At 32.7% G+C, this 26153-nt stretch overlaps 3 protein-coding genes across 7 annotated transcripts; 2 read left to right on the top strand and 1 right to left on the bottom strand.

Annotated features, from left to right (window-relative positions):
• The first annotated feature begins 5532 nt into the window (after positions 1-5532).
• Positions 5533-9303, top strand: LOC133676667 (disease resistance RPP13-like protein 4). 2 transcript variants are annotated; one of them, XR_009835647.1, is made up of 3 exons: positions 5533-5750; positions 6279-9072; positions 9146-9303. XR_009835647.1 is itself a non-coding variant. In XM_062098383.1 (2 exons), the coding sequence occupies exon 2, from the start codon at positions 6348-6350 to the stop codon at positions 8910-8912; it is 2565 nt and encodes an 854-aa protein (XP_061954367.1). In that variant the 5' UTR covers positions 5533-5750; positions 6279-6347; the 3' UTR covers positions 8913-9303. The 2 variants fall into 2 exon arrangements, 1 of the variants encoding a protein (XP_061954367.1); XM_062098383.1 differs by having other exon boundaries at positions 6279-9303.
• A 1353-nt stretch (positions 9304-10656) lies between these two features.
• On the top strand, positions 10657-12714 carry LOC133677537 (uncharacterized). Its single transcript, XM_062099617.1, has 3 exons — positions 10657-10689; positions 11837-12065; positions 12260-12714. Exons 1-3 carry the CDS (start codon positions 10657-10659, stop codon positions 12712-12714), a joined length of 717 nt encoding a protein of 238 aa, XP_061955601.1.
• A 3482-nt stretch (positions 12715-16196) lies between these two features.
• Positions 16197-25973, bottom strand: LOC133676747 (probable leucine-rich repeat receptor-like serine/threonine-protein kinase At3g14840). 4 transcript variants are annotated; one of them, XM_062098478.1, is made up of 26 exons: positions 25780-25973; positions 25321-25498; positions 25180-25251; positions 25010-25081; positions 24834-24905; positions 23962-24033; positions 23807-23878; positions 22925-22996; positions 22761-22832; positions 22546-22617; positions 22393-22464; positions 22188-22259; positions 22012-22089; positions 21573-21644; positions 21296-21358; positions 21124-21204; positions 20204-20275; positions 19935-19978; positions 19304-19671; positions 19041-19233; positions 18792-18911; positions 18592-18707; positions 18283-18493; positions 17336-17567; positions 17106-17256; positions 16197-16697 (listed from the first exon to the last, which is right to left on the bottom strand). In XM_062098478.1, exons 1-26 carry the CDS (start codon positions 25940-25942, stop codon positions 16482-16484), a joined length of 3078 nt encoding a protein of 1025 aa, XP_061954462.1. In that variant the 5' UTR covers positions 25943-25973; the 3' UTR covers positions 16197-16481. The 4 variants fall into 4 exon arrangements, with proteins under 4 accessions (XP_061954462.1, XP_061954463.1, XP_061954464.1 ...); XM_062098479.1 differs by having other exon boundaries at positions 19044-19233; XM_062098480.1 differs by lacking the exon at positions 25010-25081.
• Positions 25974-26153: the final 180 nt, after the last annotated feature.

The following is a 26153-nucleotide window of genomic DNA, read 5'->3' as shown; positions in this document are numbered from 1 at the left end:
GTGTGCATGACACTGTTGTGAGGAGGGTGTGGGAAAATTACGCGGCAACTAAGTAACATCGAAAACAATACAAGATTTTTTTAGAAAAAAATTATGTTTCAAAATCTAATTTCTCGCTATGGAAGTAGGTTGTGTGATTTTTGGTATGAAGCACAAAAAAAGGCAAAAAAACCCGCGAGAGATAATGGTCTCCAAGGCTGGAACAACGTGGCGGTTTGGAGGGATTTCAAACCGATATACATCCCGACAGATATATGGCCGCTCTATCTTCAGCACGTGATGTCTGAGCGGTTCACACGATGCTCACAGTCTGGAGCTGGCAACCGGAATCGGCCAATTCATGGCTCGGTGACAACGCACACTGGCGGCTCCGTTCCGTTTGCTGCACATGCGAAACGGATGGTAAGATTAATTTAAATGAAATATATCGTTAAATTAATTTGTTGTTAATTATTTTTTTTCATTATAGGCTACATCTCTTGGACATGAGCCGAGCCCGATGGAGCTGTTTGTTGAGACACACGTGCGGAGTCAAGACCGCCAAAAGGGGGCGCAACAGTTCGTTGACAACTGTGCTCAACACTTTGTGGTATGTTTGTTCAACCATTTTATTTCGTAAGTTATTATTTTTATTGAATTGAATATGATAATTACTTTTTTCATTTTCAAGAGACCTATAATAGCCGGTTGAGGGAGAGATATAGGGATGATCCTTCGACCTATCCCAATTTCGATCCGGATTTGTGGATGGAGGTTGGATCGTCCGGTTGACCCGATAAAAATTGGGTGTACGGGCTCTCCAACACTACGGCCGAGAACTTGCGAACGACCCATAGTGTCTCAACCATTGGGAGCTCCCAATCAGTATCGAGCACCTAATCTAAGGAGTTTGTGGCCTTGCAGCAACACACGACTCAGCTCACCGAAAAATACGATCACCTATCGGAGGAGTATACAAAACTCAAAGCGAATCATGAACAGCTTCGCCAAATAGTCATGAATCATCATGGAGTGGTGATCTATGTGTGCCTCCTCCTTTTTGGCCGTATAACAACCAGCCTCCTCCTCCTCCTCCAGCTCCGCCATTATGTTAATTTGTAATGAATATTATTTAATTTTAATAGTTAATTTAATATTTTTTTGAAACACATTCAATTTGTAATGAATATTATTTAACTTTATTTTTTTTTTGTTTTTGATGTTGAATAATAATTTTATTTGCATAATTGGTTTTTTTTACTATTAATTTATATAATTTTATATTATGTATTCTAAATAATTTTTTAAAAAATATTTAAAAATACTCATCGAGGGTTTTGCCGACGGACTTTATCCGTCGGCATTTGACAAAGAGCAGGAAATGTCAATCTTAGTGATGAATTTACAGACGGAATTAATTCGTCAGCATTTCACAGTAGCTTGGTGCAAATTTCACAATCACCGAAGAGTTTACCGACAGAAATAGTCTGTCGGTATTTCACACACTCACCGACGGAATAAATCCGTTGGTATATTTCAAGTGCGAAATTTTTTTTTGGCATGCAATTTATGTCTGTAAAACCATCGGTAATTTTTTTTTATCGACCGATGTAGCGACGGAATGAGGTATTACCGACAAAAGGAAAGCTGGCGGATGGTTTATGTCAGTGATGTCGTCGGTAAAAAAATTACAGATGAACTATGAATCACAGACCAACGGAATAGGTCCGTCGATAAAACTGTGAAATCTTGTAGTGAAAAATAAAATTCCTAAGTTAAATAAGAAAAAAAAATGTATGGATTGCTACAACAACGAAATCATAGTTTAAATTGGAACCAATTTTCTTCCATATAAAATGGTCAAGTCAATTTTTACTTACAGATTTCCTCCTGCTCTAACCGCAACATGTGGATCCTCCTCGTAAAGCTTTGCCAATCCAAAATCTGATATTTTCGGATTACAACTTGCATCAAGCAGAATATTATTGGCTTTTATGTTTCTGTGTATTATTTGAGGATTCCTTTCATGAAGATACTTCAAACCCTTCGCTATTCCCTTGCAGACTATAAATCCTTCCGGCCAACCAATTCGCACTGTGGAATTTGTACCTGCAAATCCCCAAGTCAATAGTCAGCAGTCTGCCACGTTCTGCTTGTGAAAAAATGGTTGACTAAGGATCACCATAAGGTTTAATGAGTCCTTCGATTAGAACTAAACTCAACTATCACGTTTAATATGTAAGTGTAGGGCTTGAAAGATCAAACTATTCGTCGAAAATTCTAAAGATTAAGAGATATAGCCCCGTTTGGAACGTGGGGTAAACTGTATTTATAAAATTTTAATTTGTTTTTGTTAAAAATAATTTTTTTTATATTTTCAAATTATTTTGATTTATTAATATCAAAATAATTTTTAAAAAATAAAAAATATTATATTGATGTATTTCTAAACAAAAAACACTTTAAATCATTATCACTATCACAATTTCAAATAGACCACTACACTAAGTACAAGCAAGGGATAATGTTGTATAGAGAAAATGAAAGGTTAACATAAAATCATATAAACTTTAAAAATTAACATACCCACTCTCATACACCATTAAATTTTCTAGTGACTGTAATATTATATAATAATTTTTTTTTGTTAATAAAAAATTAAAATTCCTTATACTTTTCACGCTAATTACCCATTACAAATTGTTATGATCAAAGAATCAGTATAAACTTAAAAGTTTAAAGTTTTAATAATAATTTTATATTATTAGATAATACATCATTTCAAGTGAACATTTAATTTAATTTTGTTTTGTATTAAATATTTTGATTGAATTGAATTTTTAACAAATAATTATAATAATGTAAATGATTGGAACCATGGAGTCTGAAGTAATAATGCATCATTAAAATTTATGGTCAAGTCTTTCTTCACGTTCAGCATCTTCTGCTTTCATTCATTATGTTGATCTTCTGCTTTCATTCATTATGTCGATCTTCTGCACTGTCGAGAAGAGAAAGATTAATAAAGCTAAAGCATCATTATGAAGGCTACAAGCTCATAGCTTCCCCTACATTTCTTGGGTCCAATGATTGGACCCACTGAATGTGAACAGTGAGAAGTAATAATGCATCTTTAAAATTTAAGATCAAGCCTTTGTTCATGTTCAGTATCTTTTGTTTCCATTATGTCGATCTTTTCCATTGTCGAGCAGAGAAAGATTAATAAAGCTGAAGCATCAGTATGAAGGCCAAAAGCTGATAGCTTACCCTCCATTTCTTGGGTCCAATCAGAAAGTGAACATTGAGAAGAAATAATGCATCTTTAAAATTTATGGTCAAGTCTATGTTCATGTAATTCAGCATCTTTTGTTTCCATTGTCAAGTAATAATAATAACCACTGTCAGTCCAGGTAAAGAGCATTCTGTAATGCTGTTTGTAAACCAAAAATTGAATGTTAATTATTTTTTTTTGTAAAAAAAAAAAGGGGAGAAGGGGTTAAAGGATTGTGGATATATCATGCTGTCCAAATTTCATTGGATCTACTTTCGTATAAAAAACAAACAAACCAGAAATGTGGATATAAATTTCACCTCAAATATAGCCTTCTGCACTTGTAATAGCTCACCCATTTTGTATTCAGAATATATTATTTATGCTATTCTCACATGGAAAGTCTTGGCTATGAAATTTTTGGAAGTAAAATTGTTATATCCCACATTCACAGTTGAGGGATTGGTAACTGGCCTTATTAAAAGTGCTGATTGCTAACTTATTTTATGTGTTTTAGGGTGTCAGACTCAAATGTGAACTCGCGTCACCAAGAACAAAATCGTGAGGGCAGTAAGGCTTAAAGCGGATAATATATGGCAAGTTAGGTCGGACTGTTATAGGTCTGGTGTTAGTGCTATATTCAATGTTGTTGATCTCTCTTTCTTTTATGTAGGTAATGATTCGAGGTCAAATCCTTTTGAAGAAAGAGGAAATGATGTGATCCAAGCAATACCAAAGGATCCATTGGAGGTTCCAGTTGGTCTAGTAACAAGACTTAGGGTTAAAAGATTCAAAGAGGCTTTCAATGGACTTCTTCGAGATACATGAGCTAAAGAGAACTTCAAGAGGGTAATAAACAATGAAAAGCAAGCCTTGATTAATCTGATTCATGTTCAAGAAGGACTTATTAGTGGAACTAAGGCCATAACTCAAGGATTGAGATACAAAGAATCAAATCAGACAATTTGACATTTCTTTACTATTTTGATCATAAGTGGAGCTCCAAGTCACATTTTGATGCGATTCTAGTTGGATTGAAAACTAGAATTCATACATTTCTGATGATAAAAGGAACACATTCTAATTTATTAAGACAAGAGAGAACCATTCATTTGAAGTTGGGTTTTGGTGCTACTAGTAGATTACGAGAAAACCAATATGGTCTTATTTTAATTAGTTGGACTATTGATCTATCTTTGTTTTGGGCGACAACACTTATTTAAGCTTTGAATTTGTTTATTTTATTTATTTTAATTAGTTTGAGCTAGTTTTAACTTCGTTTGGGTATTATTTAAAATGGATTTATGTACGACTCATTAGGAAAACTAAGGCTACTTAGCTTTTTAGAATAAATACTCTTTTTTTGTGAACAATATTAAAAAAAAAGAGATTGTTGGAGAATAAAAATATTTCCTCTCATGGTTTTTTATTGAACTTCAACTCTTCAAATAATTGGCAAATCTTTACTAGTGATTTTATACTAATGTTGCTTGTCTTTATTTGTAGACATTGTGATTGGGTGGTTTATAATCTTGTTGTCTTAGAGCAAGTTCATAGAACCTGTGGTCAAGTCTTTGTTCATTTTCAGCATCTTTTGTTTCAATTATGTCGAATCTTTTGCATCATCAAGTAGGGAAAGATTAGTAAAGCTAAAGCATCAGTATGAAGGCCACAACTCGATAGCTTCCTCTATATTTTCTAATAAAAATAAAAAGTAACCACTTATGATTGTCGTTATTTTGTTTTATTAAGAGAAAAAAAATCTTTTCAGTGTACATGTGCAGTGTTGCGACGATCATCCTTTCAAAACAGGATTTAGCGTGAAAGGGTGTGGGTTAAAGAATAAAGAATTATTTTTCTTTATCAATGAAACCAAAAGAATAGAAGTCGCTACCTAGTATTAATATGAACCCTAGCTGAACTTGATGGAATTCACGAACCCAAAATTTATCTTACTCAAGTTCATTACAATGAAAGACTTGCTCTAAGACAACAAGATTATAAATCACCCAATCACAACGCCTACACATGGAGACAAGCAACAAAAGTATAAAATCACTAGTAAAGATTTGCCAATTATTTAAAGAGTTGAAGTTCAATAAAAAACCATGAGAGGTAATATTTTTATTATGCAACAATCTCTTTTTTTTTTTTTAATATTGTTCACAAAAAAAGAGTACTTATTCGCAACCCTAGTTTTCCTAATGAGATGCACATAAATCCAATGAAAGACTTGCTCTTTTATTCACACCAATCACTTTTATAAATTAGCAACATTAATTAATTGGCCCTATAATTGAATCAACTGCATTCCTACACAACTTCTACAAGTATACCGAAACCAGCTGTTCCCTCGTTCATTTTTCTGATATCCCATTAGCTTCGTCTGTCTCCTTTCTTTCACTTCTATTCTCCTGTTTGCAATTATTCAAGCCACATCTAACAAATCTATCTATCATCAGAATCTCTCACTTGGAAGCATCTGTTTTACCACACTTCGGTAAGTAATCTTCTATATATTTATTATGTTCTTAAATTATTTAGAAAATAATTGGATGAGTTCTGGAAGATGTTAGCTAATATTGTCACAGATGATTTATCTTTGCTTTATAAATCTTCTATTTTTATCATTATAAGGTTTTAGAGGAAGGAAAACACTTGCATAAACAAGTACCAAATTAATCATCACGCTGAAAATTAATTAATGAGAGGATAAAATAATACAATATTATATTCACTTCATTTTGGCAATGGTTTAGCCATTGTTGAATTCAAACTCTTCTGCTCAAAAATAGTAAAAGCGTTTCTTACATAAAATCAGCGAAACCCATAATCATATACGGAATAATAGCAAGACATCATGAATGCTTATCTCCGAGTAATGGGTAGAGGCTTAGACTTTGACATATGATCCTATTAGGATTTTCTGCTAGTTCGCTTGTGTTGCTATTTTGCATGGATCAATACTTTTGGGGGTTTGTTCTCTGCTCCCTCTAATTTCTAGCCTTGTGGGATTATCTAATTGCAGGGAATTTAATGCATTTTCTGATTATCAAGTCAGACTTGTGAATCTCTCTCATATCATCAGAACAAGCAAATGGCGGTGGAAACTGTTCTTATTGAATACCTGGGAGATCAAGTGTTTAGCGCTCTCATGAATCAAGCTCAATTTGCAATTGACTTCAAAAATCAATTTCAAGCTTTGAAGACACAACTCGACCTCGTCAAAGCCTTTCTTGCTGACACAAATAACCTCAAAATGAAGAAGGAAACTCTCAAGACGAGCTTGATCAAGCTGAGAGATCTGGTTTACGAAGCAGATGACATATTGACAGATTGCGTTCTTAGATATGATTATCAGAAAGATGGATCCTGCTCCAAATACACACCTGATGAATTTTTCTTCAGGTGTCGAATGGGGAGGCAATTGATGGACTTGAACTCACGCATGGGCAAGATGGGGAGTGACTTGAGCGCATATTTAACTCCACAACATCTTCTATCATTGGGAGACCACACTTACCGACCTAAGGTATTTACCTCTCAGGATTTTGAGCCATCTGAGGTTATTGGACTGGAAGAAGATATAGAAATGCTAAAACGATGGATTTTTAGTGCAAGTGGAGTACTCCAAAGAATTGGCATTGTGGGAATGGGGGGCTTAGGTAAAACCACCATTGCACAAAAGTTTTTTGAAGATAGGGCGGTCGCTGGCTGCTTTGATAAAAAAATCTGGGTGTCCGTTTCTCAGGATTTCAGTGATGAAAGGATAATCAAGAGCATATTGGTGCAGTTAGGAGAGAATCCCTCCCCGGTGTCTGATCTAGGCCAAATGTTGCACGTTATCAACCAATCACTTCAAGGTCAGAGTTGCCTCGTTGTCATGGATGATGTTTGGAGCTTCAATCAAGAATTGTGGGGTAAGCTATGTTCTGCTATTCAAAAAACAGAAAAGAGAAGTTGTGTCATGATCACAACAAGAAATGAAGATGTGGCAACCCATATGGGAGTTGAAAGTTCACGCATTCACCACCCAAAAGTTCTTGATGAGAAGGACAGCTGGTCATTGTTCTGCAACTTTGCCTTCCAGGAGACCAAGGGAAAATGTTCTAATAGCCAATTTGAAAAAGTAGGCAAAGAAATTGTGGGGAAATGTGGGGGGCTCCCTCTTGCAATTAAGACAATAGCAGCCTTTCTTGCAACAGAAGTTCACAACCTTGGCAAGTGGAAAGACATTCTTGATCACTTCCATGAATTGACTACCAGGAAGCAAAATAGCTCAGTTAAGACTTCTCTGCAATTGAGCTACGATGCACTCCCTACACATCTGAAGCAATTTCTTCTATGCTTCTCAATTTATCCTGAAGATTCCGTGATTCAAGCTGAGCAATTAGTGCATTGGTGGGTTGGAGAGGGCTTCATCCAGAGAACAGAGCACTCAAAAACCGCAGAGGACTTGGGATATGAATATTTGACAGATCTAGTCAGAAGATGCCTTGTAGAAGTTGTGGAGAGGCGTGGCTATGATGGAAGAGTCTACAGCTGTAAGATGCATGATTTGGTTCGTGATTTAACAACAATGTTTGCTGAAGATGAGATGTTGTGTAGCTTTGAAGCAGGCAAGCAGAAATTGTCACCTGATTCACGATGGCTGGGCCTGACGAGTGAAATGAGCACAGTAACATTAAAGCATTGTTCAAAGCTCAGGGCATTGCTATTAATGGCCAGCAGTCAAGGTCAATTTCCTTTCAGTAAGAACCAAATGGTGTCACTTGACTCTCTCAGGGTATTGGATCTCTCTCGAATTAGGTTAGATAGCACTTCCATGGAGAAGCTCTTGAGCTGGATTTTTTCGCTCCAACGCCTAGCATATCTAAATCTCAGTGGAGCTGTAGGTCTTAAAGAAATGCCATCTTCAATCCGAAAACTTCGTAATCTCCATCTTTTGATATTAGCCGAATGCAGTGATTTAACTAAACTGCATCCATCAATCTCTTATTTGAAGAATCTCATAGTCCTGGACTGTGGATCTTGTGGTCTCCAATACCTACCCCAAGGAATTGGAAACCTCTCTCAACTTCAAGAACTATCAGGTTTCAGGGTGGTACGTCAAGCCACACCACAAAGTTGTCATCTCCTAGAGCTAAAACAACTGGTCCAACTAAGAGTACTTCGAATGAACCTCAGCGATGAGAGCGAAATCACTGAAAGTGAAGGGGAGCTCTTATCAAAGCTTGTGAAACTTAGGGTTCTAGCCATCAACACTGAAGATTGTAAAGATAGAACTATCCTAGAGATGCTAGATCGACTACACCCTCCTCCATACCTCAAGGAATTGTATCTTAGGCGCTACCGTCACAAAAGTTTGCCTAAATGGATTAATCCAACGAAGCTTTCTGTTCTGCAATATCTCTGCCTTGAGAAAGGAGATCTCAAAAGCATCAATCCAAGTGCTCATTCCGAGGAAGAGATCAGTGCCTTCTCTTGGAACTACCTTGAGGGTTTGTGTTTGAAGTTCTTGCCATTCTTGGATGAAGACTGGACTGACTTACAGAAGACCATGCAGTCAATACGTTATGTTGAGGTTAGCAATTGTTTCAATTTGAAAAATTTCCCATGTCCGGTTGACAAGCCAGGGATCTGGAGGAAGGTTGAAGATTAAGGAATCAAGTCCGTGAATAAAGAAGCATATCTTCACCTCCTTGAAAATCCAAGGGATTCATATTGATTGGTAAGTGAAGACAATGATCCCTCCATTTGTTGCATAATATCTAAGTTATTTCACTTTCCCTATGTGTATAATGTGATTGTTCTGTAATATTGTTAATTTGTTTATACTATGTGTATACTGTCATTGTTCTGTAATACTGTTTAAATTATCTACACACTTTGTAGTTTATATAGTAGAATTTTGAGTGTGACTTCAACCCATGTGTGTGAGCTCGGATCAGGCTTGGGTTCTGGCTCCGGGTTATAGGCTTGAGTTTGTATTTTTGTCAACTTATTATGTACTAGAATTTGGATTTATTATAAATTAATTATCTGCCCCTAAATATATTTTTTTAATCTTCTGAACTGTTTTTTCAAAGGAAAAACCTCTAATTTTAAAGCTAAAAACTGTTATGTTCTTATTTCTTTTTACGACGGATAATTAAAGTTAAACGATGAGAATTTATTCGGTAATTCTCACAATTATTTCTTCATCAATTTTAATTCTAAAAACCAGTACAGATAAGGGTGGAAGAAGAGTTGTTTAATATACTTAGGGTGCTTTTGTTTAGCGTAAAATATTTCATTGATAAAAATATTTTACGTGTAACATGTTTTCATGTAAAATGTTTTATATATAAAATATTTTTTAATATTTGATTTAAAAAATATTTTACATGTAAAATATTTTTTAATGGTGGTTCTCAGAATTTAACTTTTGACCCTTTATTTTTATACATTTCAAATAAAAATATTAAATCCAAAAACTATTTATTTTCAGAAAATTTAATCAATTTTAAATATTTTATTATTTTGGTTACTTTTATTAATTGTTTTATTTAGTTAGAAATAATCATAAAAGAAAAATACATAGTGGGGAATTGAAATTAGGCCAGTAATTAATAGTAATAGTAAAAGGTTATAGCTGCTTTTATATCCCCAATCCTTTATATAATCACTTCTCAGTATTTTAAGATTTAAACATTGATTTTTTTAATTTTGTTTTATGAAATCTCAAGTTTGAATGTTATGATATCTAAATATATACGTAAAAGGTTATAAATGATCTAACGAATTCAATAACAGCACCGAGGAAAAGCCCGACAAAAAAAAAAAAATAGAAAACATTAGAGAGCAAAATTTCACAATCACTTGTCTCTCTTAAAATGTCAAAAAGTATTTTGAAATAATCGCTTCTCAAAATTAAAGTAAAAATAAAATGGTTGTGAGATTAATGTCTAGATATTTATTAAAAAATTTATTGGGCATGGTTTTTTTATTATACATGTGGTTAACTGATTATTTTTTATAATAATCAAAATATATTATTGAATAGCCAGTGCCATTAAGCTATGATAAACTAGAAAAAATTATATTAAATAAGTCTTTAATTACATATAATAAAAGGAAAGATGATAAGTAACGTGCTACAAGTACAAAATTTAATGACAGTCTAATTTGTCCAATTTCTTATACCTACACCGGGCTACTATATAAAAAAAATTATTATAAATTTAATTAAAAATTTAAGTTGTTAGGTGATGTTTTAATAATAATTTTATATTATTATTATTTAACCTATTTTGAAATGAATATTTTTTAAGTATGAAACTTATATAAATTTATCTTTATCTTATTTAATATTAAATTTTCAGGTTTAATTGTTTTTTTATGTTATATTAAAAATAATAACATAAATGATTGGACTCACGGATTCTGAACAGTGGGAGGTAATAATACGTCTTTAAAAGTTATGGTTAAGTCTTTGTTCATGTTCTCATCTTCTGTTTTCATTATGTCGATTTTTTTGCATCATTAGAGCATCTTCAAAGCAAAAAATTAAATTGAAGAGTTAAATTAATAAAATAATTTTTTAAATAGTATAAATATAGTTTTTTATTATATAAATTTCAATGATAAAAAGCTATTTCATATTAAATTAATTTTAATATAATTATATAATTAATTTAGATATTTTATATATAATATAATTATGAAGTTATTAATTATATAATTAATATGAGTAATTTATAAAAGTAATATAAAATTAATGAAATAATATGAAAGTTAAAAGATATAACTTAAAATTTATTTATATGAATATTTTTAATTTTCAGTTTTATATGTTACTGTTAAAAATTTAATTTTTTAAAAGTAAATTCAAATTCAAACTTTGAAAAAAACCGTCAATATTTTAAATTTTGATTTTCAAATTTTTTTAAAACAAATTCATGCTTTGAAAAAATGACTGTCATCATTTTAAATTTTAAAATTTTAAGTTTTAAAAAAATAACTGTCAACATTCTAAGATTTTAAATTTTAAAAAAATAACTGCCATCATTTTAAATTTTAAAATTTTAAGTTTTAAAAAAATAACTGTCAACATTCTAAGATTTCAAAATTTTAAAAAATAATCCATTTATAAATATTCTCATATACCTTAACATTTTTTCTTATCATTCCATTTTTTTCTCTCCAATCAAAAATATATTTCATTAAAATTCATCATGAATCATTCTAATTTTAATTTTTATGATGGTTTTGATTTTGATGATGACACTCCTGTGTTCGCTTTTCAAGTTGCTACCGCTGTGGTTGCTGAAGAAGAATCGAATAATCAAGGGCAGAGAACAGTGTATCGTGGTTCTATTCTTGATCACAATATTGTCAATCGTAATAGAAAAGAATGTGAGTTAAGGTTATATAATGATTATTTTGCTGAAAATCCTAAATTCACTAAAAGTCAATTTCGAAGAAGATTTAGGATGAGTCGTTGTCTTTTTTTTTCGGATTGCAAATGCAGTAGAAGCTCATAATCTATATTTCAAACAAAGGATAGATGCTCTTGGTGTTCTTGGTTTATCTTGCCTTCAAAAGGTAACTGCAGCTCACAGAATACTTGCATATGGTATTCCTGCAGATCTTACTGATGAATATCTTCGAATTGGAGAAACCACTGCGATAGAAAGTCTTAGAGCTTTCATCAAAGCAATCGTAGAAGTTTTTGGTGATTGGTATCTAAGGGCACCAAACGAGACCGATATTTGTCGATTATTATCAATTGGAGAGCAGCATGGATTTACAGGAATGTTAGGGAGCATTGACTGTATGCATTGGAAATGGGAGAAATGCCCAATTGCATGACATGGGATGTATACTGGTCATTGTCGTGAACCAACTATAATTCTAGAGGCGGTGGCTTCACAAGATCTCTAGATATGGCATGCCTTTTTTGGAATGCCTGGATCATTAAATGATATTAATGTTCTTGATCGGTCACCTATCTTTGCTGCACTTAAGGTCGTACTGCTCCTGTCAATTATACAATTAATGGGCATGAATATACAATGGGAGACTATTTAGCAGATGAGATTTATCCTAATTGGTCAACCTTTGTTAAGACAATCCCAAGACCATTAGGAGCAAAGAGAAAATATTTTACAAGCAAGCAAGAGTCTGCAAGGAAGGATGTGGAGCAAGCATTTGGGGTGCTCCAATCTCATTTTGCAATTATACGTGGATCTGTTCGATACTGGGATGAAGAAACGCTTGCATATATTATGAAAGCTTGCATAATAATGCATAATATGATTATTGAGGATGAAGGAGCAATGAACTTTGGATTTGACCATGAGCATGAAGTCAATTCCTTTATATCAGTGTCACATGGTAAATACCAGAACTACATAATTTTCTTCAAACTCATAATCGAATTAGGGATAGAGCAACTAGCTCTCAACTACAAGAAGATTTGATTGAGCATTTGTGGGAACAATATGGGAACGAGTAGAATCTTTAGATTTGAACTTCTTATGTTATCATAATTTTCAAGTTTTTTATGTTTTTTTTTCATTATGGGTTATCCTTTAAGTTAATTAATCCTATTTATTATTGTTAAGTGTTAAAGGAACTTCAAAAAAGTATTATGAATTGATATCAATTTCATAACAATATATTTAAAATAACCAAGAATTTTCTACATATTTAATTAAAAATACATTACTTTACAATAAATTAATCAAAGTTAATTAAAAATTAAAACCCCTCTTTTGCATAATTTCTAACTTTCTATTTTGAAAATATGCTGCAGAAATTGGATTCAAATTAGAAATATCCATTATCATAATTTGTTCTTCTTTCTCAATCCTGTCCAATTCTTATTTCTCTTGACTTTGTTGAATCATCATGGCTTGTTGCTCTAACATAATTTTCCTGTCTTGTTTTTTCTGATCCTCAATTTCAACTAGAGTATCCCTGAATTGTTGTAAGAGATTTGTTATAGTTACCTCCCCAACTTTATCTTTTCCTTGTCTACGTTTAAGTCGTTCATTTACAGCCTTCTGACCAATTGGTCTATCTTGATAAATCAATGGTTCACTATCTTCTCCTAAACTAACAGAATCAGGGGTAGATGGAGTTGATGAAGCCGGACTTGCATTAATAAGACTTTTTTGTTCCTAAACTAACATGGAAATGAATATTAAAATTACCCTTGATTGGTCATTCTACTTTGCTGACGATTTTCAATTTGAGTAACAAATCCAACAAATTTACCGACTTCTCTATTTATTTCTTGCCATCTACTTGAGATGCTTATTTGGGAACGATTATTCAAATTTCCTCCATTCTCTACAAAGTAAGCATGTACGCGAGCCCATAACTATTTTGTTTGTTGTTCATCTTTTGTAATTGGATCCTTGCTTGTATTTAACCATATAGAGACAAGTAAGCAATCTTCCTCTGGTGAGAAATTTTTACTTCTTTGTGATTTTTTTGTCGAATAGGCATTTAAATTCGAGTATGTTAAGTCATCAATTAATTGATTAGAATCACTTGGTTGAGAGAGAATATCTTCTGACTCACTCATAAGAAAATTAGTAAAAGAGCTTGGAAAATTTGAATCCATCTACATTAAAAAAAAAAAACTCAAGTTAAAACCTTATAAAAGAGTGTAAAAGAAGCTCACATTCAATGTTTAGCAATTTTGTAGTTTCCATACATGTGAATTAATAATAAGCATTGCCTCCTACTTGTTCTAACATAACAATTTGACCATTTTTTGGAACTAAAAGAGAATTGATATACTAGTTTAATTGCATTTTCAACAAGACAAAATATAATTGACCTCAAATCAAAACAGACAATCAAAAATAAATTTTAAATATGTCACTCTATATTTTTATCAATATCAACTACCATTATTAATTCTCCTCAATTTTATCAAAGATAACAATATAAATAAAAATTATCTTCCTTAACCCATATTAAAAACATAAAATAACAAAGAAACAAATATTGAATTAACAACAAAAGATCTAAAAAATCAAGAAATATAAAAGAGAAAATAGAAAAAGCTTTTAAACAATCATACCATGTAGCATATGTTCTAGCTGTCATAGTGCTTGGCCTTATATAATTAGTATCAATTGGCATCTCATGTAGCATATGTTTTGGTAGCACATTCAAAGTTGAACCATTATCTACAAAAACTTTGCTGATTAGGCAATCGATCCTTATATCTCACGGTGATGTATAAAGGCTTGTTATGCCAAGTCCCTTCCAGGTCAAGCTCATCCTTAGTGAAGTACAAGTAATTGGTGGCTTGAATTCTTCCCACTAAATGTCCCATTGTATCTTTAGTGATATTTTGTGGCACATATGCTTCATTCAACACCTTTTGCGATGCTTTTATGGTGTAACTTAGAACTCAAGATCAGTGAAATTAAAGAGATTCTAGTAGGAGTTTTCTTCAACTGATCTACCATACTATACTCACTATGCTTCATCAACTTCAGAAATTCATTGGACTCCTCTTCACTAATAGGTTTGTTCACTTCCATATCTTTAGAAGCATAAACTATTTCTTTTCCTTTAGTTTTCTTGTGTCTCTCTAATTTTTCCAGTGTAAAACACCAACCACTTTAAGTCAAACCGCCAATTTTAGCATGGAAGATAAGAGCGAGACTTTTATTGTTGAAAGAATACCAATAATTGTAAGGCATTATGCCATAACTTCCATTATTTGTTCATACAAACTTAGTCAAGATTAGTTTTGGTGGACCACCCATAGTTGGTTAGAGTCTACAAACCTCCACCTTTCTCTCCTAGCAGCTTGTCATCCCTACTTCGTCATCCCTACTTCACTACTCTCTTCTTCATTCCTCATCCTTATCATGCCAAAAGCAAGCATCCTTTTCACTTCTTGGTGAAATTCTTCACAATCATCAATGTGGTATCCCACCTTGCCATTGGACTTGCAGTAATTATTTCCATTCATTACTAGTTCAAACTCAAATAAATATCCAGACTGTACCAGCATACCATACAGTCTTTCCCTGGAAACCTTCAAAACTCTTTCTTTCTTACCCCTTATTTCCAAAACATTCACCCCTTCACTACTTGAAACAAGATTAGGAAAAGGGTTGGAATTCACATTGGATGCATCGTCGAAAGTTATTCACCCATCTTTTATCAATTGTAGAAGCTTGTTTTTAAATGCATTACAACTTTAAATATCATGTCCAGCAATGCCGGCGTGATACTCACATGTCAAATTCGGCTTATACCAAAATGGGTATGGAGTTTGGAGTTGGGTTAAGGGAACAGGGGCCACTTGTCAAATACTCAATAACTTTGAGTACATTTCTTCTTGGGGAATTGGTAATGGTGGCAATCATTCTTGGGTTCTTTGAAAATTCTTTTTTGGAGGATTAACAATTTGGTTACTTTGTTGGTCATTTGGTTTGTGTTGTTGGTTAGTCGAGAAAGGTTTAGTAAAGTTTACACTTGCAACTTGTTAGGTAGGTGTTTGAAAGTTATAATGATGGTAATTTTTTTTCTTACCCTTATACCCTTTTTCCACGTTGTTCACCTTACAATCCTTCTTTTTCCTAGTAAAGCCTTTCTTCTCAGTAGGCTCTAACGTTTTTTCCATTCTTATTGCTTGTTCTATTCTCTCAGTAATAGTTACAACATCATAGAAATGTTGAGCCAAACTACCCACTAGGTGTTCAAAGTAAGGAGAGTTTTTTGTAAAATAAAACTTGTGCAATGTTTTGGGGTTAAATGCATATATTCATATCTAGTTTGGAAATATAAATCCTACCTTTTCTTTGGTTCCTACCAACTCCCTTTCCTGACATTTACGGAGTGCAAACTTTTAAAGCTATAAAAATGTTTTGTATATAGAATATGACACCAATAGCAATAATAAATAAATTACAATGAAGACTGCATATGCTAAAATGTAAGGAAAACATTCATAGAGTGAGAATAATTGACAACATGAAACATATATATAGATGTCACATAACAAACGAGGTCTGCAATCTCCAGGGCCATAATTCCATAAAAAACAGTACATATTTTTCCTTCAATCTTTATCAGGAAGATTTAAATCAAAAGGTGGATAAGGAAAAGAAACCAAAGAAAAAAAAAAGGAAGAAATTTCAATAGATATGGAGAAACCGGCAAACCACACAAGATACACACTGACCATCCGGTGAAGCAGGAGAGATTCAAATCATGTCGAGGGAGCGATCTCTTTAGAGAGATCCTCGAGAGTTTTTTCGCCTTCAAGTACAGCCACTACTTGAGACATTGTAGGCCTGAGAGAAGGTGATTGATCGGTGCACATCATTGCCAAGTTCAGGACAATTTTCGCTTGGTCCCAGTCATAAGTGCGCAAGCTTGGGTCAACTAAGTCTCCTAGCCTTCCCCGCGCATTTAAATTACCAGCCTGCAATTGTTTGAACTTCTAAGAAATATGTCCAAAAGGAATATCATATCCATATACTAATTATCTCAAAATATTGTTTTTGGATTAGTTATTCAAGTAATACCAATCATTTGAGGGTTAGTATCTCATGAGACCCAAAATTAAAGTATTGTTGTATGGGGAAAAAAACTTCGATTTATATAGTATCAGAATGAATAACATACTGGCTTAATTGATATATATAAATTACCTCATTTTATCAAAAAGGTTTTGATTTTGAACCTTTCTTTCGTAACAAAAACATTAAATTATTAAATTGATATCACATCATCGTCTTGTTCCTCGTAAAAATCAAACGTCTGGTAAGCTTATTTGATCATATTTTTGCTAAAAAATGTTAATTAAGAAAAACAGTTATCTAGCTCTTACCGTATCTAGAAGAAAAACAGTTTCTTGGTTTGCTCTGTAGTCAGCATTATTTCTCCCACTAACGATTTCAAGGAGAAGGATCCCAAAACTGTAGACGTCGACTTTCACTGTCATGGCTCTCCGGGTTGCATACTCTGGTGACATGTATAGACTGCAACAGCAACGAAATGATAGATTAAATAGGAACCCAATTTTCTCCAAATAAAATTGTAAAGTCAATGTTTACTTACAGATCTCCTCCTGCTCCAATCGCAATATATGGATTCTCCTCTTCATAAAGCTTTGCCAATCCAAAATCTGATATTTTCGGATTACAACTTGCATCAAGCAGAATATTATTGGCTTTTATGTTTCTGTGAATTATTGGTGGATTCCTTTCGTGAAGATACTTCAAACCCTTCGCTATTCCCCTGCAGATTATAAATCTTTTCTGCCAATCAATTTGCACAGTGGGATTTGTACCTGCAAATCCCCAAGTCAATAGTCAGCAGTCTCCTATGTTCTGATGGTGAAAAAATGGTTGATTAAGGATCACTATAAGGTTAAGGTCTTTTGATTAGAACCAAACTCAACTAACACTGTACACTGAAAATTCTTAAGCTTCAAAACACTTGACAATCTTAAAAGATAAACTACAAACTAGGGGTAATGTTGTATAGAGAAAATAAAAGGTATAAACTTTAAAAATTAACACACCAGCCATCGTAAAGTCACTTAGATCGTTATATGGGCTGCACGCAAGGCTTGAATATTTAAAAGAACACTATCATTAACTTGGAAGTTTTTCTTAATGGACCATGACTTTGTATATAAACACCTCACTTTTATCAGTTCTAGCATGTGTGTGTGTGTGTAAATAAATCCAAAAGCATTTAATATATCAAAAGGTAAAGAGAAAACAAACAAGACTTAAGCATGCATTAAGTAAGAGTTCATTGCCTTGCACGTAGCTCGGTTTTCGTTGCTCTTAGGTTAGGTGTATAAATTACACCATTTTAATGGAACCTAAGGAGTAAACTAGATAAATTGGAGCCTCGTGCATTACTTAGAAGTACCATTTTAATTTCTAGCTAGTAAAATTTCTAAGAAAATAGAGGTTTTTAAACTAAAATATTAAGTTGGTTAGCAAAATTTGTAAATGCCAAATTAGATTGAGACCGAGAGATCAGAAAATTACCAAATAAAACTTGTCCAAGTGAGCCATGTTCCATATATTCGTAGATGAGCAAAATTAGGTGCCTTCTGGAATAACTAGCAATCAAATTAACAAGGTTTTCATGTTTCAAGTCCAAGGCCTTCCTGGCATAAACTTCACTTCCTATTTCATCTACTGCTTTTGAATGAGTGAATAGCTTCTTCACTGCCACAGTCAGATCTGGTAATTCAGCCTGCAGGCATGTGAAATCAAAATGATGAAAGGTTAAATAACATAAAAGTTATTCTTCCAAAGGCAAAAATTAAGGAACAAGTAAAATTCTTTTTTTACCCTGTATACTATCCCTGAACGTCCGCTACCAAGCTGCATCTTGGGGCTAAATTTTTTTGTTGCATGAATGATCTGTTTAAGGGTGAAAGTTCTTTCTCCAATCTTCACTTTGGTTTCTACATATTCCAATAACACACGAGTCAAGTGAATTGAACCACAATTATGGTAAGAATTATCCAGATAGAGAAAAAAGTGCTTACCTCGCAATTCTCTGTCACCTATCCAGCCCATTCTCCACATGAAGGCCAGCAACAGCAGCAGAAACAAAATACAGCATCCTATAATCAACGCAATTTCCCAACCATGCAGTTTTCTTGGAACTTGAGAAACATACAGAAAACAATTGTTGTCAGCCAAGCAATAAACTATTCTCACACTGAGAATGAAGTCAGCAACAGAATCCTGGGCTTTAATAGAAAAAAATAAAAAAATAAAAATCCTGGTTCTACCACGAGTGATGGAAACGGCTGATATCAGAGGTCCGTTGCGACCTGCAGGTCCATATAGAGATCCTTTGCCAGCCCAGAAGAGCTGGATCTCTAACGAACCATCATTTATTTTAACCGGGAAATCTAGCTGTTTTCCTTCATGTTCTTTTCCAGGGATTTCCTTTATGTTGACATCTTGCCTTCTATTCGTTCCCTACAATCAAGACTTTCTTAAGTGTGTGACATTAGTACATAAATAAGGATTCTGACAAGTTAATACTTACCTGAATATATATATCAAACACTCGTTTTCCTGATGTGCTGTAATCTTCACTCTTAGAAGATAATGCTTCAGCAAAATAAAGTGTCACAATGTACTCGCCTTTACGCAAGCAGAGGCCATAATACGTTAGAGAGAGGGGAGCAAGACGAAAATTGTTATCTATCTTTGCCTTAGCGCTAGTAATTTCACATGTCAAGTTCCTTACTAAAGCACTGGCATTGAAGTCTGTGTTGAGGTACTCCCCAGCATAGCTATAAGCCCAATCATCAGATGGACTAAGATTAAAACTTGATATGGAGGTATCGTTATGATAATGATCCTTTCCGTAATATACATCCTCACCACCACTATTTATAAACAGGGAATTATCTGCAGGAAAACTTATTTTCAGTACAAACATGCGCGCGCGCCTATGCCTGAATGCACTTAATTGGAAAATATTTAGGAGAGTTATTTATTTAATTTTTTTTTTGAAAAACAAACTCCTTACAAATGGAAAATGACTAGTGTATTTGGTGGTAATACGCTGTGGTAATGCATTTAGATTTCCGTAAGTGTATTACTAGTGGTTGAAACATTAAGGTTAGATAAGGAATCCCAAATGCATTTAGATTTCAAAAGAATGAACATACGCTTTCGACGACATTTTCCCCTCTTCATCTCATGTATGAAAGACCTAATTAAGAATTAACACAGAAATTTGTTAGCCATACTTCAAGATCACTCTTATTGCAGAAAATGATGGTATCACATACCATGTCGGGTGACTGAAAAGCAGCAAGATCATGAAATTAGACAAAAACAAATAAAAAATCAATGAGAACCTTCAGGAGTGATTCATTAAAGTCAATAAATTCGTAACAGAAAGCAAAATGGAAAGGAGTTTGGTTCGTCCCCTTACATGGTTACATTTTGCAGTCCCAAGCATTTTATATTTTTACATGGCACGTTGAAGTCATTGTAAGAAAGATCCCTGCAAATTAACAATTCATAAAAATGAAGCTTGCAGAATTTAACTATTTAAACTTTCCTCTTTCTAGTGAAATTTCTTCCCTATAACCGATAGCTTTTTCTCCCTTTCTTTTGCAGAAAAATTTCTTCAAACCCTATCTCAAAATTCATCATATAATCATTTAACTCTTGAGTAAGGTTTTTTTAATCTCTTTCTATTTGATTTATGGTATTGGTTTAGGTCTTTCGTTTATAATTAATTTTATGAAAAATTAAATTTTATGTGATGTTAGTGATTTTATTTGAAGTAATTCATGTGTAGAATAATATATATTTGTATAAATACATATTGAAATAGAATATATAGAAATGAATTGATATGGGATTATGCTTGTGTGTTTTGATGAATTTTGAGTAAAAGACTTTAAATAACTTTAATATTAGAATAAAATTGGAAATTATTGAAGAATTGTATAGAAAGAATCATGTTGAAATTCTAGAAAATCTATTTTGGGGTTGAAGATGAAGGAATTACAGTTTAGTCCCTAATTTTTTAAAAGTTATGATTTTGCCCTTGAATTCTAAAAAAGGTATAGTTTAGTCCTTGGTTGTATCATAATAGTCTTTATATAATGGTCAGGATAACATAATAAAGAGGCATAACCACAGAACATTATTATAGCATCAGGACAATTTTGTGAAGTAATCCAAAAGGTGAAATTGTTTGATGAAGTCCTAAAAATAGACAAAGAGAAAATCAAATTATAACAATATCTTAGTTTCGACACAGATAAAGGAGTGATTCAAAAGTTTCTCAAAAGAAGTTATGTAGACAGTTGCAGATAAGCTTGCATTAATCTAGTGTCTTACACTGTAGTACGACTGATATTCGATTTCTTCGGATCAGTGATCCATGAAGGAAGCCCAGTAAGCTTGTTTCTTGTTAAAAATCTAAGCAAGAAACACCATCACATCAGCAACAGTGTTCGCCAGCTATACATTATATTATATAAATATAAATATAAACAACTTAAGCACATACAACTTTGTCAGTTTCGGAAATGGTCCTGGAATGCTACCATTTAAGTTGTTGAAGCTCAAATCACTGCGAGTCAAAGAGAAACGCATCAAATATATATTACCCAAAATAGAAAACTCGAGACTTAATTGGTTATGTCGATCAAAGTTAAAAGAAAGAACGAATGAGATCAATGTATAGACATAATTGTTGAGTTATTTACACGATGGAGTTTCAACCAGTTGGTGTAGACTACCTAAGATTGAACAATTACTGGAGATTTCGTAAAAGGTAAACGTACAGATATGATAACTGAGGCCACTTGCCAATGTATTCGGGTATTGGACCATTAATATTGCAATTTCTCAGAACCCTGCAGGAACAATTGAAGAAGTAAGAGACTGTCGATTAACAACTTCCATTTTCTCAATGTTTTTCATCAATTTTAAACATGATAGAGTTAATGGAAAAACATTCTTAATAGTGTAAAATTTTGAATTACAAATGTTCTTTAATATAATATTAAAGTCATTAGTTAATTAACATAATAAACTAAATAAATAAAATGTAAGTCATTATCAAATAGTTTCTTTATAATATTACACAACGATTGAAATTGAGAGAACAGAATTGATTATCTACTAGGAAAACTAAACGTCTAAAGATTTTCGAGTAAATTCATGCACATTAATCTATATTTTTCGCAAATTAATCCCATAAATATGAAGAAAAACACTCACACAGAAGACAGATAATTGGGTTCCGGTATGACTTCTTTAGGGAAAGATATTCCGGGATTGTTTACATCACTCACCCACCTGGAATCATTGAACAATACTTTATAACTCATTAATAAGAAAACGACATGTTTCATGTCTATCTCCACATTAAAATAAAATAACATGATTACACATACAATGTATGTAATTTTGTCAGACTAAAAGTTTCTGCAGGCAGATTCCCTGAAAAATTATTTCCTATCAGGACCCTGACAATTAAGTACACAATGCAACAGTCAGCTCAGTGCACCAAATTGTTTTGCTTCATAAGTTTAATTAAATCCTCAATAGATTATTACATTTAACTTGAATATGTTTTACAGAAAAAAAAAAACAACTTACAGATCGCTGAGGTTCACCCATTTTCCAATATAATCAGGTATCGGACCAGACAAATAGTTTCCACTTACCCCACTGCATTGACCCAAATGCTTCCTTTAATTATATGACACCGAACAATTAAATTGCAAGAGAAAATAAAAGCAAGAAACTCACAACACTTGAAGATTGGTCAGATGCTCATATGTCGTAGGAATTGTCCCATTAAAATTATTCGCTGTCAAGTATCTACAAGAAATTAAGTTCTAGTTATTGATAGTGCTACATAGGTTGCTATATGTTTCAAAATTTTCACATGGGGCCTCATCTACAGTTAAATGAAGTTCGACTCCCCATGATCAAAATGACAAAAGAAAAAAGAAGAAAATTACAGGATTCGAAGGTTGGTTAAATTTCCAAGCTCCTTCGGAAGTTCACCATGAAGATCATTGCCAGCCAGGCCCCTTTTTCTCCAGAGAAACAGACAAATAAGTAGATAAATTTATAATACTCTTGAAATAAAGACTAAAAGAAGTGGTGAGTAAGTTTTTCGCACAAATACTTGAGTGCAGACAGTTTTCCTAATTCTTTTGGAATACCGCCTGACAACGAGTTTAAAAGAAGAGCCCTGCAAATCGAATGATATAATGTATAAGGCGCAAGTATCATGTAGAATGAAAGGAGCAGTGAATAACTAGAACTATGCAATCACAGAGAACCATATGGTATTGAGTCTTATTGAAGGTTTATAAAATTATTAAATTTAAAACTTATAAAACTAGTCAAAATAAATAAATAAATGATATTGAACATTGTATTTTCTTATTAATAATTTCGGAATCTGGGCCCATGTGGCCATGTCTATTGGTTGTTGTTTGTTCCTTTCATTTAAGACAAGTGGTAAATTAATAATCCCTTGTTGGGCTTGCTGTGCCTTTATCATGTGCTACTATCTTTCGGGCCCACTTCAAGACATTACTATTACATTATTTTTAAGATAACAAAATAATAAAATAGTATTTATAACGTAACAAGAGTGAATATGTTTTTTCTTCTCGATCTCGGTCACAAATAACTTTTATTTGAAATTATACTCAATTGTTTATAACTTTTTTAAGGTAAAAACATGATCTACACTAATATAATAACTAGCATAATTACGAGATAATTAATTACGTAACTGAGTGATAACATAAATTATTATAATCTCGTTATGGTGTGTGTTGAGTGAATTTATGGTTATATTATTTGAAGTATAATGAATATAAGTTACAGAAATTTAAGTGAAGAGAGTGTGCCCAAATTTTCGTTTATAGTACCACTGAGGAAGTTGCGGTCGGCATAGCTGTGACAGGAAGATGTACAGGTATTTGATTAAGAATTAAGCTGTCCATATATAGATACAAGACTGCTTTAATCTGTAAAAAGAAACACTTACAACCCTGTCAAGTTTTTACAATGTTGTATGCTGTCTTGTATTGGCCCAGTCAATTTATTATAGGAAAGATCCCTGATTTTCAACACAGATAACAGAATGAATACACACATATATATAAAATAAAAAAAAATCTTGCAAATATACCATTGACTTACAATCTACGAAGCGATTGTAGACCCTTCAGATTCGAAGGGATGGTGCCATCAAGATCGTTGCTGGAAAGATCCCTGATTCGAAGATAAAAACTTTCAGTTAATATCATCAACGTACAGATTCAATTCTATATTGTATCAATGGAACTTTAATCAATTGTGGTGTAGAAAAGGTCTTCCTGAAGTTTTCTATATTTCACGAATATTGATGATAGACATTCCTTCTGAAATTTTACGCAGTTTTTTTTTTATATATATAATCTACAAGTTATTTTAGAAAAACAAATTATAATCTCAATGCCTTTGTATTATATAAATAATTGATAAATAATCATTCCAGTTTAAAAATTTAAGTTATTTGATAAGCTATATATATTACTCTAACATACTCTCAACTAATCTTTGAAATTACAAAATTTAAACTATTAGATGATATATATATAACTTCAACACAATTCTGTCAGATAAAAAATAACTCCAATTTGAAATCTCTCACTCCACCCATAGCAATTTGATCTAAAAAAGAGTTTATTACTTTCAAGAGATGATAAAATTTGTTATATGTAGCAAAAAAAAAAAACATAATATCACACAAAAGCCAAACACAAAGAAAAAATATTAAAAAGGTTCGTTTGTTACAATTTCAAATCAATTTAGAATTAGTTATTAATTATTAATTGTCCTTAAAAATATGACTTCGGTAAGAACTAGCAAGCAAGCGTGATAGAAATATGTTAGATATAAAATCCATACGATGCTTAAAATAATTTTATGGAATTCTAATTTGCATATATTTATGATGAAAGGGATAAGGTTAATGCGATTCAAAACTGAGCAAACTAAAGTATAAACCCAAATTAAACTGGCAGACTTACAGATATTCCAGATTCCGCAACATTGTCAGGCTTGGAGGTATAGACCCGGTCAACGAATTGCTTGAAAGGTCCCTGAAGTTTTGGACAAAGCCATTTTACCATTATTTAGAAATAAGAAGAGCCTATGCATGCCATCATTTATATATAAAGAACAAGGAATCCAAGCTTTAACATACAAATACTTGAGATGCTGTAATTGCCCCAGCGTTGAAGGAATCTCACCAGAAAGCTGATTATAGTAAAGATCACTGTTGTGGGCAATATGATCAAACCTCATTTTCATCAATGGTGACCACTGTAGATTCAATACTGAAAAGAGAAATGTATATGGAGTTACGATACTTACAGTCTTTCCAAGTTTTTGAACCAACCTATTGAATTGTGAATAGATCCATCCAACTTTTTTCGTGGCAAGATTCTGTCAAAGAAATTGAAGTAATTCACATCGAGACAATCAGAATTTGAATCTATCAAGTTTTATACATACATTTCAGTGACCGAACGAAACGATCCATTTTTGGTGTTGTCAGGGTAACCACATCTGATCTCGGCATCCTGGTTGTCAGAACAAATAGGAAACGACAGCGATAACTGTGTGGAAGATGACAGCGAGAACTGTGTGGAAGATGACTGCAAATTCTGTGAAAGGAGTTGAAGAGCACTTACTGCCGAAAAAAAATTCTTATTAAGTCCCACTAAGATCTTCTGATATTTAAGATAAAAGCACTCAATCGACCTTATTATATACTTACATGTACGGGTTAGAATGGATAAGAAGTGTGTTTAATCACGAAATGAAACCAGTAAAATAAATGAGACTCAACTATGTTATTGCACTTGCATATATATATATTTTATTTACTAAATAAATGACTAATACGTACAATGTTTTCATGAGATATCTTTTCAAATTAGTTGAATGAATTAGATAATGATTAATTTGTACCTTCATCATCTGGAAGTAATTTCTTGTTTTCGACTTCTTTGATTCTATCATCAATAGTAGTACTATTAGTCCCAGTGCCAGGTTGCCAGAGAAGAAGAAAGTTGAGGATAAAAAGTCTGCTGATGAGCATTACTGACCGTTCAGAACCCATTGGTTTCGTCATAACTCTATCTCTAAGAAGCGTTTCTTGCGGTGTGTATTTATATTGACATTCCTGCACAAGAGACAAACCAACTTCCAATTGTAAAATAAAATAAAAAAAAAGAAGTTATCATTAAGCCCTGTTTTTGGTCGTTTTCAGTAAAGTATTTTTTTTATTTTAAATGAAAAATACTTTCTAAAAATTAAAAAGTATTTTATTATTTATTGATTAT

This window comes from Populus nigra, chromosome 17 (assembly GCF_951802175.1).
Source record: "Populus nigra chromosome 17, ddPopNigr1.1, whole genome shotgun sequence".
Classification (NCBI taxonomy): domain Eukaryota; kingdom Viridiplantae; phylum Streptophyta; class Magnoliopsida; order Malpighiales; family Salicaceae; genus Populus; species Populus nigra.
The sequence above is the reverse complement of the archived record's forward strand: the minus strand, read 5'-3'. Positions and strand labels throughout refer to the sequence as shown.

Coding starts and splice junctions, on each gene's coding strand:
- LOC133676667 (XM_062098383.1), top strand. CDS start 6,348: ATGGCGGTGGAAACTGTTCTTATTGAATACCTGGGAGATCAAGTGTTT.
- LOC133677537 (XM_062099617.1), top strand. CDS start 10,657: ATGATTGGACTCACGGATTCTGAACAGTGGGAG. Junction 10,690..11,836: donor CGGATTCTGAACAGTGGGAG/GTAATAATACGT, acceptor TGCCTTCAAAAG/GTAACTGCAGCTCACAGAAT. Junction 12,066..12,259: donor AATGTTAGGGAGCATTGACT/GTATGCATTGGA, acceptor GCTGCACTTAAG/GTCGTACTGCTCCTGTCAAT.
- LOC133676747 (XM_062098478.1), bottom strand. CDS start 25,942: ATGACGAAACCAATGGGTTCTGAACGGTCAGTAATGCTCATCAGCAGA. Junction 25,499..25,779: donor ATTACTTCCAGATGATGAAG/GTACAAATTAAT, acceptor TTTTTTCGGCAG/TAAGTGCTCTTCAACTCCTT. Junction 22,465..22,545: donor CTGACCAATCTTCAAGTGTT/GTGAGTTTCTTG, acceptor GGGTCAATGCAG/TGGGGTAAGTGGAAACTATT.